The sequence below is a fragment of the Copadichromis virginalis genome, linkage group LG4, assembly GCF_057382275.1.
Source record: "Copadichromis virginalis isolate Kocher_CV1m ecotype Utaka linkage group LG4, C_Virginalis_male_GT1.1, whole genome shotgun sequence".
In the NCBI taxonomy this organism is placed as follows: domain Eukaryota; kingdom Metazoa; phylum Chordata; class Actinopteri; order Cichliformes; family Cichlidae; genus Copadichromis; species Copadichromis virginalis.
Genome location: NC_140621.1, coordinates 36,645,078 through 36,659,495, shown reverse-complemented (window position 1 = coordinate 36,659,495; position 14,418 = coordinate 36,645,078). Strand labels below are relative to the sequence as shown.

General features: G+C 45.1%; 2 protein-coding genes across 3 annotated transcripts; one reads left to right on the top strand and one right to left on the bottom strand.

Moving 5' to 3' along the window:
- Window positions 1–3,576: 3,576 nt before the first annotated feature.
- Window positions 3,577–14,154, top strand: LOC146712124 (interferon a3-like). Its single transcript, XM_085455497.1, has 6 exons — window positions 3,577–3,793; window positions 12,290–12,460; window positions 13,290–13,373; window positions 13,457–13,609; window positions 13,796–13,873; window positions 13,952–14,154. The coding sequence occupies exons 1-6, from the start codon at window positions 3,782–3,784 to the stop codon at window positions 14,120–14,122; spliced, it is 669 nt and encodes a 222-aa protein (XP_085311623.1). The 5' UTR covers window positions 3,577–3,781; the 3' UTR covers window positions 14,123–14,154.
- On the bottom strand, window positions 5,471–9,236 carry rdm1 (RAD52 motif containing 1). 2 transcript variants are annotated; one of them, XM_085455281.1, is made up of 8 exons: window positions 8,834–9,236; window positions 7,320–7,412; window positions 6,925–7,104; window positions 6,719–6,847; window positions 6,489–6,648; window positions 6,275–6,373; window positions 6,044–6,120; window positions 5,471–5,937 (listed from the first exon to the last, which is right to left on the bottom strand). In XM_085455281.1, exons 1-8 carry the CDS (start codon window positions 8,930–8,932, stop codon window positions 5,857–5,859), a joined length of 918 nt encoding a protein of 305 aa, XP_085311407.1. In that variant the 5' UTR covers window positions 8,933–9,236; the 3' UTR covers window positions 5,471–5,856. The 2 variants fall into 2 exon arrangements, with proteins under 2 accessions (XP_085311407.1, XP_085311408.1); XM_085455282.1 differs by lacking the exon at window positions 7,320–7,412 and having other exon boundaries at window positions 8,834–9,232.
- Window positions 14,155–14,418: the final 264 nt, after the last annotated feature.

Below are 14,418 nucleotides of genomic sequence, written 5' to 3'. Positions count from 1 at the left end.
GTCCCCGAAACACTGGGTCACTTCTTGGACTGAGACTCACTGAGAGACTCTCAGCGTCTGAAAAAATAAACCAGACCAGACCAAACTGGACTAGGCCAAAACAAACCAGTTCTAACTGGACCAACACACTGCCAGTGTGAGTCTGCTGTCATGTGAAAACCTCGTAATGTGTTTACGTTCATATTGTAGACGGAGATGTGAGGTTTCCAGCTGACAGCAAGCACAGACGATTGATTATAGATGATTGGTTATTGATCTGTGTGTATATGTGTACATCTCTTAGCCATGGATTGATTGGAAACAGATTGGTGTTTTCCTTTAAAGGGCTGGAATCAAAATGAGGGGACTGCTCCTTTAATATGGCAGCAGTCGTGTCTTTGTGCTGCCTTCAAGGACCCCCATAAAATCTCCTTTGAGAAAGCTGTTAGTAAAACCATCCCGGTTGCCTTTAGGTGCGGTCGGCTCTTCTGTGAAACTGTTTGGTGTCTCGTGTACTTTTACAGGCTGTTTTTGTATATTTGTGATATTTCTGACTGCGCTTGAAAGTCTGTGTAAAATGTGGGTGCGTTAACTGCATATCAGTGTCTTTGTCAATGATATTAAACTATTTTTTGTATAACTGGCTCTGCTGTTTAGAATAGAATAGAATAGAATAGAATAGAATAATCCTTTAATTGTCCCACAAGCGGAAATTTGGTTGTAACACCAGCCAGAAAGACACATATACAAACAAACAGGACACAGAACAGAAACATACACAATTTTTCTTACATATTTACATTAAGGACAATGGTTACTATATACAGAGAGTACTGTACAGTTATTAAATTAAATAAAAATAACTACAGATAAGAGGCAAACCAGGTTGTAGTGCGAATTGGTTGATTAAATTATTGCAGTTACAGCGCAGATGTAAACATCTGTGTTTGTTGGGAGCAGTTCTGATTGTGCAGTCTGACAGCTGCAGGGAGGAAGGACCTGCAGAAACGCTCCTTCATGCATCGAGGATGCAGCAGTTTGTCACTGAAGCAGCTCTGCAGTTCAGCAACATTTACATGCATGGGCTGGGAGACTCTGTCCATCAGAGATGTTATTTTGGCTAGAGTCCTTCTGTCTCCCACCACCTGCACTGGGTCCAGGGTGCATCCCAGAACAGAGCTGGCCTTCCTGATGAGTTTATCCAGCCTCTTCCTCTCAGCTGCCGATAAACTGCTGCTCCAACATACAACACTGTAAAAAATGACAGATGCCACCACAGAGTCATAGAAGGTCTTTAAAAGCGCTCCCTGTGCTCCAAATGACCTCAGCCGCCTCAGCAGGTAGCGTCTGCTCTGACCCTTCCTGTAAAGAGCATCAGTGTTGTGGCTCCAGTCCAGTTTATTATTCAGGTGAACACCCAGGTACCTATAAGAGTCCACTATCTTAATGTCCACTCCCTGGATGTTCACCGCTGTCAGTGTGGTGGGTCTGCGTCTCCGGAAGTCCACCACCAGCTCCTTGGTTTTCCCGGCGTTGATCAGCAGGTGGTTCTGCTGACACCAGTCCACAAAGTCCAGAGTCCACTGTCTGCACTCTGAGTCGTTGTTGTTTACCTGCAGTGATGTGCTCAGGGTCTACTTTAGCTAAAGTTCCTGGCATCTTTGGTCATTTCAGGATCAACAGGAGCAAATGAAAGATAAAACACATCATCATTTATTGTCTCTCAGCCAGCAGACCTGTTTGAAATATTTGAAGGTCAATGAGTCAGTAGATATTCATATATAGATGAGTATCAATTATTCTGACTGCAACTATTGTCCTTGGATGATTTACAGTGACGGCTTGTTTAGTTCATGAAGGCAGTATCAGCAGACTGTGACTGGCTGGCCGGTTAGTGTTTATCTTCACTGCATCACTTGGTGTACTTGATGTAATTGTACACCACACATACTCTGTGGAGGGTCACTCCCACTAGGTTATATCTAGGGATGGGTATCGTTTAGGTTTTATCCGATACCGGTGCCAAATCGGTACTTTTGAAACGGTGCCGGTGCTTAAACGGTGCTCAAACCGGTGCTTAAAGAATGGAGAACACAAAATTGGTCCAAAAACCTCTCATGTTCAGCTGGTTCACCAGGCCATCAGACTGCTGAACACTTCATAGACACCTCAGCTTCACTACTGGAACTTTAACATTATGCACTCCATACTGTACAGTAATGCCACTGTTTTGCACATGTCTCAACTCTGTATATTTTATATATTTTATTTATTGTTTACTCTATTTAATTTGTAAAATATGTGTACACACACACACACACGTAGGAAAATATTTAGTATACACATCCAGAAATGCATATACTATTATATATTGTACATATATTTATTAGTTTCAGATGTAGCCATTCTTGTATTTTGCTTGTTTACATTATTGTATTTTGCACAACTCTGTTGCTTGTGAAGCTCGCACACAAGAATTTCACTCACATGTGCTGTACCAATGTACCTGCACATGTGATGTGACAATAAAAGTGATTTGATTTGATTTGATTTGGTTTTTGTAAAAAGATAACAATGTTAGCCTTTTCTGCAGCTATAGGGCATATATGGTATCACTCTTGGCTGGAAGCAGTGCATAAACAATGGAAAAAACACAAACTTTGTCCAAAAACCGCTCATGTTTAGCTGTTTCCCTCTTTTTCTTTGGTCATTTTAGCCTTTTTGGCCAGGGTGAAGGGAGTATCTGCCATCAAACAAGAAGACAGCCGCATGTAGCTATGATGATGTTTGCTAGTTCACCTTACATGCATTAATGTAATAACGTGGTTAGCCTACTCAACGTAAATTACTCACGCAGAGAAGAACGGCTGCTGCTGCATCATCATCCTCATCATTTCTGCTACACTGGCAGGGCTAGGGGCCAGGACTCTCCTCTTCGTGTTTTTGGGTATGTTGCTAACTCCGGGTCCGATAACAGGCACCACACCGCAGTAGATGCGCTCGGTGTGAGGTCTCGCAGCAAGCTATCAAATACAGTGCATTTCTTGGTTTTTGGGGAAAAAAAACCGCTATGCGTCGCCAGGTGTTTCATCGGATTTGAGGAGTTACCTCCTTTGACAGTATCAGCTTAAAGCACTTGTTGCAGGCTGCTGAGTTTGCATCTTTTGCTGTGAAGTACAGCCAGACTTTTGACCGCTTCGCCTTGGGCATTTTTAATCTGTAGCTCTGCATAAAAGAACGTACGTACCTGGCCCCGCCTACTATCCTCGGAAACGTAAAATGATTGGCTAGAAGTGTATCACAGCTCAGGAAAAAAAAGCACCGAAATAAAGCACCGAAATGTGCGCTGCTTTTCGGTCTGGTTACTACCGTTTATGTCAGAACCGGTGCCATCATGGCACCGGACACCGGTACCCATCCCTAGTTATATCTGGGACTCTCCACCATTTGACCTTAGAACTGAAGAAGCTTCTCGGATGAGAGGTGAAACGTCTTCAAGCAACTTAAAGAAGTCCAGACGCTTTTCTTTGCAAGCTCCTTTGACTACGATGACCTGGATGACTGAGAACCTTCACAGACAATTTATTTTATCAACTTTCCTTCTGACGATGCTGTCTGTGTTGAGCGCTCAGTGGATCTGCGCTCGACAGTGCAGCCTAGGCGGAGTAGTCGAACGCAGATTCACTGAGCGCAGGGCAAGCTAGCGAGACAGAAGTTAAGCGCCTTGCAACATGGCAAATTGAACCTCCCCCACCCTCATTCAGATCTGGCGTTTGGAACTATTTTGGTCTTCATGTGACGTATGACCCTGAAGGTAAGCGCGTCATGGACTAAAGTAAAACAGTATGTCGGATGTGCCACGCAATGCTCAATTACATGGGTGGGAACTAGTGCGTTAGCGCAGTTAGCTCGTTAACGTGTTGACGCCGTCCAGCCCCACGCACGGGGCGATCCGCGGTAGCACGTTAACGGAGATTTGCCGTGTTGTGGCGTTAAGGTCATTTCAGATTAACGCTGACAGCACTAGTGGGAACACAACGAATATGACTGCACATTTACTCCGACATCATCCTAGTGCAAAGACAAGTGGAAGCAGACAAAAACAACAAGCACGCATGTTACAAACTTTACCCGAGTCATTTAGACCAGCGGTCCCCAACCCCCGGGCCTCGGACTCGTACCGGTCCGTGAGTCGTTTGGTACCGGGCCGCGAGAGTTGAGGCTCAGGTGTGAAATGTTCGGTTTTCAGTGTTATTTTGTTATCGTTTTTATCGTTAACTCGGTTTTCCTGGGTCTTTTCACATGTGTTATGAATAAATCTTATTTTTTTCGGTACCGGTACTAGTTTTATTTTGTTGTATTTATCCGTGACACCTAAAAGGCCGGTCTTTGAAAATATTGTCGGGCATTGTCTGTGGCGCAAAAAAGGTTGGGGACCGCTGATTTAGACAGCCGTTAGCACAGGATTCTCCTTATGGGGACCTGATATGTTTAATATGCTGCTGAGAATATAGCCCAGAAGAAGCGTATAGTAGAGCTTTTATTTTGAAAGAGCCATTTCTCTGTAATAAACTTTCTTTTCCAAAGATGAGTGATTTCTCCATCAGATAGATTTTTTTTATTATTATTATTATTATTTTGTTGTTTCAGCAACATTAAATTTAAAAACTGTACTTTTGAGTTAAAATATATATTTATAATTTTAATAAATGAGAAATTAAATTGTATCGAAAAAATATCGAACCGTGACACCAAAGTATTGAACCGAACCGTGAATTGTGTGTATCGTTGCACCTCTAATAAACATATATGGATAAAGCCAGGATTTTTTTTACATTAGTAATTCCTTTTGTACATATTTTTTATTGTTCTTGATAATAAATTAATTAAAGCAACAAAAGAACCTGAAGTGCCAGTTGGGAGCCGAAAGAGCCGGCTCTCTGAAAAGAGACGGAATTCCCATCACTACTGCCAGCACCTTTTGTTGGTGCTGAGGCTGCTAACAGCTGCCACATTTTCTGTGCTCGCTGCAACATGTTTTGCATTCAGATGATACCGTAAGGTTGAAGTGCTTCGGTGGTATGCAAACTCACTTTCTGCACAACACCACTTCTGTCGGGATAACGTTTTCTGATCAGTCCTAGCAACATAGCTCTGATGTGTGCATCAGTATAACTGGTTTATCAGGAAATCATGCAGTGGTCCCCTTTTGTCTTTGCTTGGAAAGCAAAGTGCGATTAAATGTGTTATTTTTGTCAAATCAGTTAACACATTAAATTCCCACTTTTTGAGTAGATACTTATGTTATTGTGTCTAACAACAATAACGACATATGTATAACAAGGTGCAATAATAACAGTGTGCAATACACATACACTTATTCTTTATGTTATTAAGTTTAGTTAAGTTACTGTGTGGTGTTGTGTTGACTGTCATGTAGGACCATGCAATGACAAGAGTTATTGTCAGAGTTCTCTGATGGACATCCACAAACTGAGTCAGTGCTTTTATTTATTTCACAGATCTTTTATACTAATTATTAAAAAGAATCAAACTGACACAAGAAACGACAACAACAACAAGAAAATCCAGCCTGGCGATTCAAAATAAAACCTCAAACCAAAACATAAATAATGAGGGAACGCTAAACAGCTGTGTGGAAAATCATGATTCACTGCTGCAGAGAGGACGAGAGCAACACGCACAGCTGATCGGTGCTGTTTCACAGCTGTGTGTGTGCCATGAGCTTCTGGATCTCAGGATCAGTTTTCCCGTCCTCGTACAGCCGGAGCGTCGCGTCGGGGAGCGCCGTTGTTTTGTTTCTACACCTGAAAGCTTTCCTCTCAGAAACACGTCACACCCACCCACAGTCCTGATCTACGACACAGTCAGAGCCCACTCTGCATCGTCAGCCTCCTCTTCATCAGCAGGACCCTCTGTCCAGGAAAACTCGTTCACCTGACACACACACACACACACACCCCCCCCCCGTGTGAGGGTTTAATTAAAGGCATTAACCCCCCATACCTACCCTCCCACACACACAGTCAACAGGTGAGATTACCTGCAGGACTCCTTCAGTGTCATCAGCTAAAAACTGATCAGGGGTCTGTTTCACCTCCACCATCACTTTCCCGTTACCTGCGCACTCGCGCACACGCGCACACACACACACACACGCACGCGCGCGCACACACACACACACACACACACACACACACACACACACACACAGGTGAGCAGAGTCAGTGCTGCAGGTACGGCAGTATTTAAAGTATTTAGAGTACTGCAGTACCTAGAAGTATGAGCAGCACGGAGCTGAAGGCCTGAACCAGAGCCTTCTCTCTGACCAACCTCTGCAGCCTGCAGCACCTCTGCAGGAACACATCTGGACCTGAAACACACGCGCACATACACACACACGCACACACACACACACACGCACACACACCTTAGACCAGAATAACCAGGCAGCAATGTTCAAAGTGTCGGGCTCTCCCTGCCCTCACCTGTGCAGGTGAAGCAGTCCTCCAGCACCGCAGCTCCTCTGCTCGTCTGTCCGTGATGAGGGAAGCGGAGCTGCAGCACGCAGCCGAACTTCAGCCTCCTCTGCCCGGCCCCTCCCCCCTCCTCCTCCTCGCCTTCTTCTTCGTTGGTGAGCTTCTTCAGCTGAAGCAGACAGACAGTGAGTCACCTGCACTCTCACTCGCTCACCTGAATACATCGATGCAGTGCTTACTGTGATGATGTCAGAGGTCCAGCCGTTGAATCCCAGGACGTGATTGGCCAGTTCCAGACAGTGTGCATGGCTCAGAACTCTGCTGCTGCCAGACAGGAAGTGAGGCGTCTGCTTGGAGCTCAACTTCACCTAAAACCCACAAATATGGCCAGGTGAGCTCCAGGAAAACACACAAAGGTCATCAAAGATGAAGAAAATGTTGTCACCTTCAGCGGCAAGTCGTCAAGCAGCGGGCGTCCGTCTGTGATGCGCTGAGCTGCAGCGGCGTGAGCCGCAGAGAAGAACTTGATGAGGGCGTAAAAACCAGGAGGGTGGAGCGGAGCGTTAGGGCTCACCTTCAACAGGTACACAGGACCGAAGGACGAGAAGACAGCATGCAGCTGGGCCTGACACACACACACACACACACACACACACAATATCAGGCAGCTGCTCAGATTGAGCACAGGCTGCAGGATGGTGTGTAACCGTGGTTACGGGGGATGCTGTGATGACACAGTGAAAGTTCTCAGGTTTTATATCCATGCAGTATCAGCTACTGCAACACTGAAGCCTTTTAAACGAAGTATACTGCATGTGTACACAGTATTACTGCAGTAACCTTGATAATACGGTGTGTCAGTGCTGGTACTGATGGTAACTGACGCTCCATGTTCACAGAGGACTGGTGCCATCTAGTGGACATCTCAGGACACTGCATGGGACAGTTTGTACGAAATAAAGTGCAGTGACATCAACAGAGTGATTATTAAAGTGCTCTAAAAATAAAATAGTGCAATAGAAAACAGCGATCAAGTAAGGAGGAAGACATGTGACTGTGTAGACAGATGTAATTGGTTGGAGAGCAGCAGAGGGCGGGTCCTCAGCTGGTGTTCAGTGCTGACTCTGATGACTGTTTACATTGTTCTCATAAGAGGACAGGAGAGAGCCGAGGAGGTGAAGAGTGCAGCAGGCTGGTGAAGAAGACCCGGGCGTGAAGAAGAAGATGATCAGCAGCAGTGAAAAGCAGAGGCTCTGAGGCGGAGCAGGGAACGCTGTTAAACTCGCCTACGTACCGTCAGCATCCCGTCTCACAGACGAACGCTTCATCACACTCATCTGTTACTGTAGTCATGACTGTTAAAAAGTTGCTGTTATCAAGTAAAACCCAAACATATTTCAGGGCTGGGCTAAGCCCCCAGGGCTTCAGGATCCTAGCAGCGCCCCTGTCCTGCATCTGTGTTTAGGTGGACAGTCTTCATTGGCCTTCATCATCATCATCATCATGACAAACAGGCCGCTGTTTCCTTTTGATAGATTTAGTATCAGAAGTATTCAGTGAGTAGCCAGGGTATCGCTGTTATCTTGATTCACTAATCCCAACATGGAGCTCACGTTATCACCTCGCTGTTAGCTCACAGTTTAACCAGCACGATCACGTCAAAGGGGCGGGGCAGTCTATAAAGGGGCCTTTGGTGGGTCATGTGACTTCCACAGAACTTGATTCTGAGAGTGCCACAAACCTCAGAGGTGCTATCAGACGGTGACTAGAAATCTGACAGGAAATGTTCTGAAGCAGCAGAAACTGGTTTCTGGCTTCACAGCTGCACAGTAAGGCTGTATCCATGGAAACGTGAAACTTCCTGTCCCACAGCCTGATGAAGGAGACGTGGGAATCAGAGCAGAGTGGATGGACGTGATTGGTCGAGCAGGCATGTGCTCTGCGCTCTCCGTCACTCTGACCACCACCTGTTTGACTCTGTTTCAGGATCTGAGGTTAAATATGAACACATCAATCTGATCTGGGGTCAGCATGTCCAGATATACATGCTTACAACACAACGATAATAATCCACCTGACTGTGATTACTGATGCTCAGCAGGAAAACAGAGATGTGACACACTGTTCGCACACAGCGCTCTGAGGGATGTTCAGGAATGGAGATCTGATTGGTCGGTGGGCAGTGACATCACTGAAATGCTGTGATGTGACCTGAATTCAGCACGCGCTTCCCACTAACGACTCCTGCCTCACTCACCTGCAGCTCTTATGTCACATCCACTCATTTTACACCAGCAGCTCAAGACAGACCGTCACCATTTAATACAAACTGACGTCACCGTGTGTGCACTCACGTGGATGTGTGCCTCGCCGTGGGTCGGCGGGATGTCCCACACCAGCACCGTCTTATTGCTCTCCGCGGGAACCCGGAAGTCCACGACCTCCGCCTCCATCCCGGCCACACGTGTGCCGCTCCCCTGGACTGATAACGCGCTCAGCGGGGTCGCGAGAGGAGCGCGCTTCCGCTGAGAGGCGGAGCCTGCCACGGCAACCAATCAGGGGACAGAGCGACAATGTTCGACGAATCAGAGCGTTCTCCTACAAAACCAATCACTGAAGTCCACCCGCTGCCGGGCCTGACTCCTCTGAGGAATCTGGGGAAAGTTCTGGAAATCAGTTTGGCGTCATTTTAATGTTGTTCGTCACGAGTCTCACGGCTGTTATTTAACAATCCTGTCTCTGCTTTTCTATTTACGTCTGCTGTGTTGTCATAGTGATTATCGTGGAGAGATTGTTCAATGAAGCTTTTTTTGTCTGCTGAGACCGGAAGTAAGGAGTATCGGGATGAGCGCACGTGTCTGTCGCCACTCTGCTGTGTTAATAAAGTTTTATTTCCGAGTTTCTTTCTTGCCTCATCAGTGAGCTCACCTGGTGTGACGTCACTGAGAGTTTCCTGCACACCCGAAAGCGAAAACGACGATGACGTCAGCTGGGTGTTAGCAGAAAACAAAACTGCAAACCAAAATAAAAGCATGATGGTTTTCAGGTAAGGTTTGAATAAAGACTGCATGAAAAAACTCAAAAAGGAAAGCAGAAGGTTCACAACAGTAAGTGCAGAAACTCAAACATCGATTATAAAATACACAGACATCTACAAATCTTTATTTGGAAGTCCGAGCCGCAGCCTGTCTGCATCAACGGCGAGTGCGTGGAAAGGGTCTCCAGATTCAAGTTTCTGGGTGTGCACATAGACACAGACCTCCAATGAAGCTCTAACACCTCTGCGGTTTTAAAGAAGGCCCAACAGCGTCTCCACTTTCTGAGAATCCTCAGAAAAATGGACCTGAAGAAGGAGCTGCTGACCGTCTTCTACCGCTGCTCCATTGAAAGTGTGCTGACATATTGCATCAGTGTGTGGTTCTCCAGCTGCACCACAGCACACAGAAAGGCACTCCAGAGGGTCATTAATACGGCCCAAAAAATCATTGGACATCCTCTTCCCTCCCTGAAGGACCTGTACAGCACTCGCTGTCTCAAGAGGGCACGCAGCATCCTCCGGGACTGCACACACCCAGTCACCGGGTGTTTAAGCTGCTGCCGTCTGGCAGGAGGTTCAGGCTGCTGAGGTCCCGAACAAACAGACTCAAGGACAGCTGTTACAACAGGGCAACAGCCCTGATCAATGCTAACAGCTGACCTGACTGGATACCTCCCTGGACTTTTTTAGGGGGGAGGTAACAATGTTTAATACAATAACAATAATAATATTTATGTTTATAACAAGGTGCAATAATAATTAATGTGTAATAATAACAGTGTGCAATACACATACACTTCTTCTTCTTTTTTTATTACTAAGTTAATATACTGTGTTGTGTTGTTTGTGTTGCGTTGTGATGTGTCGTATCGTGTTGTGTTATATGTAGTGCCGACGTAGGACAGTTTTCCAATCTCATTGTACTACTGTACTATGTATGACTGTGCAATGACAATAAAGAGTAAAGAGTTAAAGAGTTTATTTATAGGAAACAGTGAACCGCACACACAAACAGCTTTTATTGTGAAATGCTGCTGCTTCCTGTCAGTGTGGAAAATGAAAGCGAATTCCACCCAAATGCTGTCATTCCTCTACCAATACACAGCTGATCGATCAATCAGTGATCGATCAGCCTGAGATCAATGAACTGATCACGTTAATAAGACAGAACACACACATCTGACCAATCACAGCTCACGAAGATGGACACTTCAAGACTTTCCAGGGTGCTTAAGAATATCCCAGGACTGTGAGGGTGAGGGTCCTCTAGAGGATTTCCAGGGTCCTTGAATATAAGAGCCTAAACACGCAGATTAAACACAAACTTGTATCCATGAATATAAAACCTCTGATTTAGAAACGAATAAATAAATGAATAAATAAACGTTACAAATAATTGATGCATTCAGTCCCCTCGGGACATTTGTAAATTGCAGAGTGGGGACTTTTACCTGCAGACAGGTGTTAAAACCCGGCTCAGGTTCAGATCAAAGCAGTTGAAGTGTGTGTGACAACATTTATCCTGATTAAAGAGACGAGACTCTGAAAGCCCGCCCTTTCATATGGGCTCAAATTGTGGTCATAAATATTTTGTACTTGTAAATCGAATTTGTGTGTGTAAAAAGATTTGTGTGGGGATTTAGTCAAAAAATACGTGTGAAACTCTGCACTCAAGTTTCAAGTTACAAGTACGAATATTGACCCTGTTTTTCTTCATTTCATCTCATTGGCCAATGTCATGTCAATCACAAATTTAACTATCCAATCAAAGAACAGGTGGGTTTGGCTATTGGAGGTGTGCTTTATGGAGCTTCAGGTCCTAGAAGAGAATAAATGCCCTTATACATGCCAGCCCAGCGTCTTCCTTCATCACGAAGGAAAACAGTCTGTGGTCGTCTGAGTTTGGTGATTTATGTGTCACAGGTTTACATGCTTAATACAGGGACCTCCAAAGCCTTTTCAACAGCGCTGCGGACCTAGGGCGGGGGGCGGGGCAGTATTGTGGAAATGACAGTCTTTACTAGTGGGGATGGTTACAAAGATTTCTTCATTATGAATTAGCATACATGTTTTTATTGAACATTTGAAGAACCAGCAAAAAAAAACAGAAACTCTTGTAGAGGACATAAAGTCAGAGATAGAAACGACAAGGAACAGGTGCATCTAGTACAGGTAGAGCTGCTGCAAAAACCCACAGAGCCCAGCAGCCAGCAGCAAATTCTGGATCCTTGGCTTTTAGTTAGCAGTTAGCATTAGCAGCACATCCTGCGTCCGATGTGAAAGGACCTTTATGCTGCGCACTGTGACTCACAGCAATGGTCCCAGGTCAGCCCTGACTTTGTGTTAAATTAATCCTAAAGTAATAATGGTGTTTCTAACCACTGATATAGCACAACTTTATCCTTTCAACAGCTACTGAAAGTTAGGGGACCTAGCTTCTATTTATATTTATATAGAGGTCCTCCAGCTTCAAACTGTATTACCCTTCAACGACCTGCAGTTCAAAAAAGCGCCCCTCCGACAGCCAAACCCATCTGTTCTCTGATTGGATAGTTAAATTTGTGATTGACATGACATTGGCCAACCCGATGAAAGGAAGAAAAACAGGGTCAAAATTTATACTTGTTACTTGAAACTTGAGTGCAGAGTTTCACATTATGACCACATTATGAGCCCATACTTTCACAGCTTCTGTCTGAAAACTGAAACACGGAATTTTTGTTATGTTTTCTGTTTCCTGTTTGTAAAATAAAAGCCTGATCTCTGCTGGCAGCATGGACACGCACTCTCAGCACCGCACAGCATCTTCATCATCTTCATCATGGTCACCTGGACCGGTCTGCTCTTCATTCTCTGTGGCACCCTGACCTCTGCCCTCTGCTGTGATTGGCTCACACACTACAAAGCACCGATGGAAGAAGCCCGGGGCTTCCTCACTCGCATGGTGAGTACAGGTCCTTAAATTGGTCTTTAAAACATTCCAGGACATTAAAAACACTGCTTGGTTTTTTCAAACATGTTTCCAGGACTTTAATGATATTCCAGGACTGCATAAACATATTGTGTGAATACATAAAGAGATTCTGTATAAGAGGATTTTCAGGGTTTTTGAACTTAAGTTAGAGACTCTCAGTGATTCTTCATGATGTGACACGTTTACATACAATTCAATTTTATTAATACAGCTACAAATCACAACAAGAGGCACTTCAAGGTGCATTACATTGTAAGGTCGACCCTACAATAATACATACAGAGAAAAACCCAACAAGCATACGACCCCCTATGAGCAGCACTTTGGCGACAGTGGGAAGGAAAAACTCCCTTTTAACAGGAAGAAACCTCCGGCAGAACCAGGCTCAGGGAGGGGCGGGGCCATCTGCTGTGATTGGTTGGGGTGAGTGAGGGAGTTTTTAGGACTTCCTGATAATAATGAATTACAGTCGTCCAGCCTGGAAGTAATAAATGCATGAACTAGTTTTTCTGCGTCACTCTGAGACAGGATATTTCTAACTTTAGAGATGTTGTGTTTCTGTCCTGTGATGGGCTCTGAAACCTGACTGAAATAAGACCTTCGTCTGCAGATGTGATGAATATTCAACACAAAGTTTACTGACAGCTAAAACGATGCATTCAGAGCCTGTAGGACATTTGTAAACATCACAGGTCACATGTTTAGTGTGTAGACTGAATGTGGGGACGTCAACAACACGTCACGATTGGCAACAGCTCAGAGCGATGTGGTGAAATGAAGCGCTGTCTCTCTGTTTCAGGGCGATCAGCTGACTGAACAGCACTCTTCAGTTCATCCGGTTCGATTCCCAAAACATCTCTACAAGCAAATAAAAAACTCTGAGGTAGGTCACATGACCACATCGATGACATCACATCTGTTTGTCAATCAGACGCCTGCAGCTCACCTCTCTCTCTCTCTCTTCAGGTGGACTCAAAGCTGGTTTTCATCAGAGACAGTCTGCAGCTTATTTTCTGTCTGTATCGCCATGACAACCTGTCAGCCGCTCCCTGGGGCGCCGACAAGACGGAGGGCTTCCTGACGGTCATCCACAGACAGATCATGGAACTGAGCGCGTGTGTGAGTGGACACGCCCACTTCACTGCTTTCAGCCTACTCACAGGAGCAAACATGCACCCACACCCACTCTCCTTCACCTCCTCCCAGAGCCTCCTCTTCATCAGTGCTTCACCTCCTTTCACCTCCTCCCACACCAACACTTCACCTCCTTTCCGAGCCTCAGTCTGAACTGTTCTTTGTCTCCAGGTTTCGACCAACAGTCCAGCCAACAGCAGACTGAGGAGCTACTACAGGACTCTGGCCAACAGTACTCTGTCTTGCTCTGTAAGTACAAGTACTGTAGTACTCGTTGTATTATTGTGTGTAGTGACAGTGGTAATAAGTGTAGTACTGTGTGTACAGGGCTGCAGTACTGCGTCATGGCAGCTGCTCAGGAAGGAAACCAAACTGCGCCTGGAACAGCTGGAGCTGCTCGTGGCCTCCATCAGAGTTCCTGCTGCTGCCAGCAGGAGGCGCTCTGCAGCAACGCAACAGCAACGCAACACTGACACAATATCTGAAGACTGTCTCTGATGTTCCCCTCTCTATTTATTTATTTATTTATTCAGAGTATTTATGTATTTATATATTTATGTAAACAAAGATCTTTTTTAAATTAAATGCAGTGAAAACTGGAGGATCTGCTGTGTGGCGTTTACTGACCTTCAGAAAATCACATGATGCTGATGATGATAAATATGGGATCAGAGGGCAGCTCAAATTCAAATTCAAATTCAAATTCAAATTTTATTTGTCACACACACACAACCATACACAGTATGACATGGGGGTGAAATGCTTGTAGCTGTACAATGCCCGACCATTAAATG

Excerpts from the sequence above, each read along its gene's own strand:
- rdm1 (XM_085455281.1), bottom strand. The coding sequence starts at position 8,932 with ATGGAGGCGGAGGTCGTGGACTTCCGGGTTCCCGCGGAGAGCAATAAG. Across the intron at positions 6,848-6,924 it reads TTGACGACTTGCCGCTGAAG|GTGAAGTTGAGCTCCAAGCA; the intron begins GTGACAACATTT and ends TGTGGGTTTTAG. Across the intron at positions 6,374-6,488 it reads GGACTGCTTCACCTGCACAG|GTCCAGATGTGTTCCTGCAG; the intron begins GTGAGGGCAGGG and ends CGTGTGTTTCAG.
- LOC146712124 (XM_085455497.1), top strand. Across the intron at positions 12,461-13,289 it reads GGGGCTTCCTCACTCGCATG|GGCGATCAGCTGACTGAACA; the intron begins GTGAGTACAGGT and ends TCTCTGTTTCAG. Across the intron at positions 13,610-13,795 it reads TCATGGAACTGAGCGCGTGT|GTTTCGACCAACAGTCCAGC; the intron begins GTGAGTGGACAC and ends CTTTGTCTCCAG.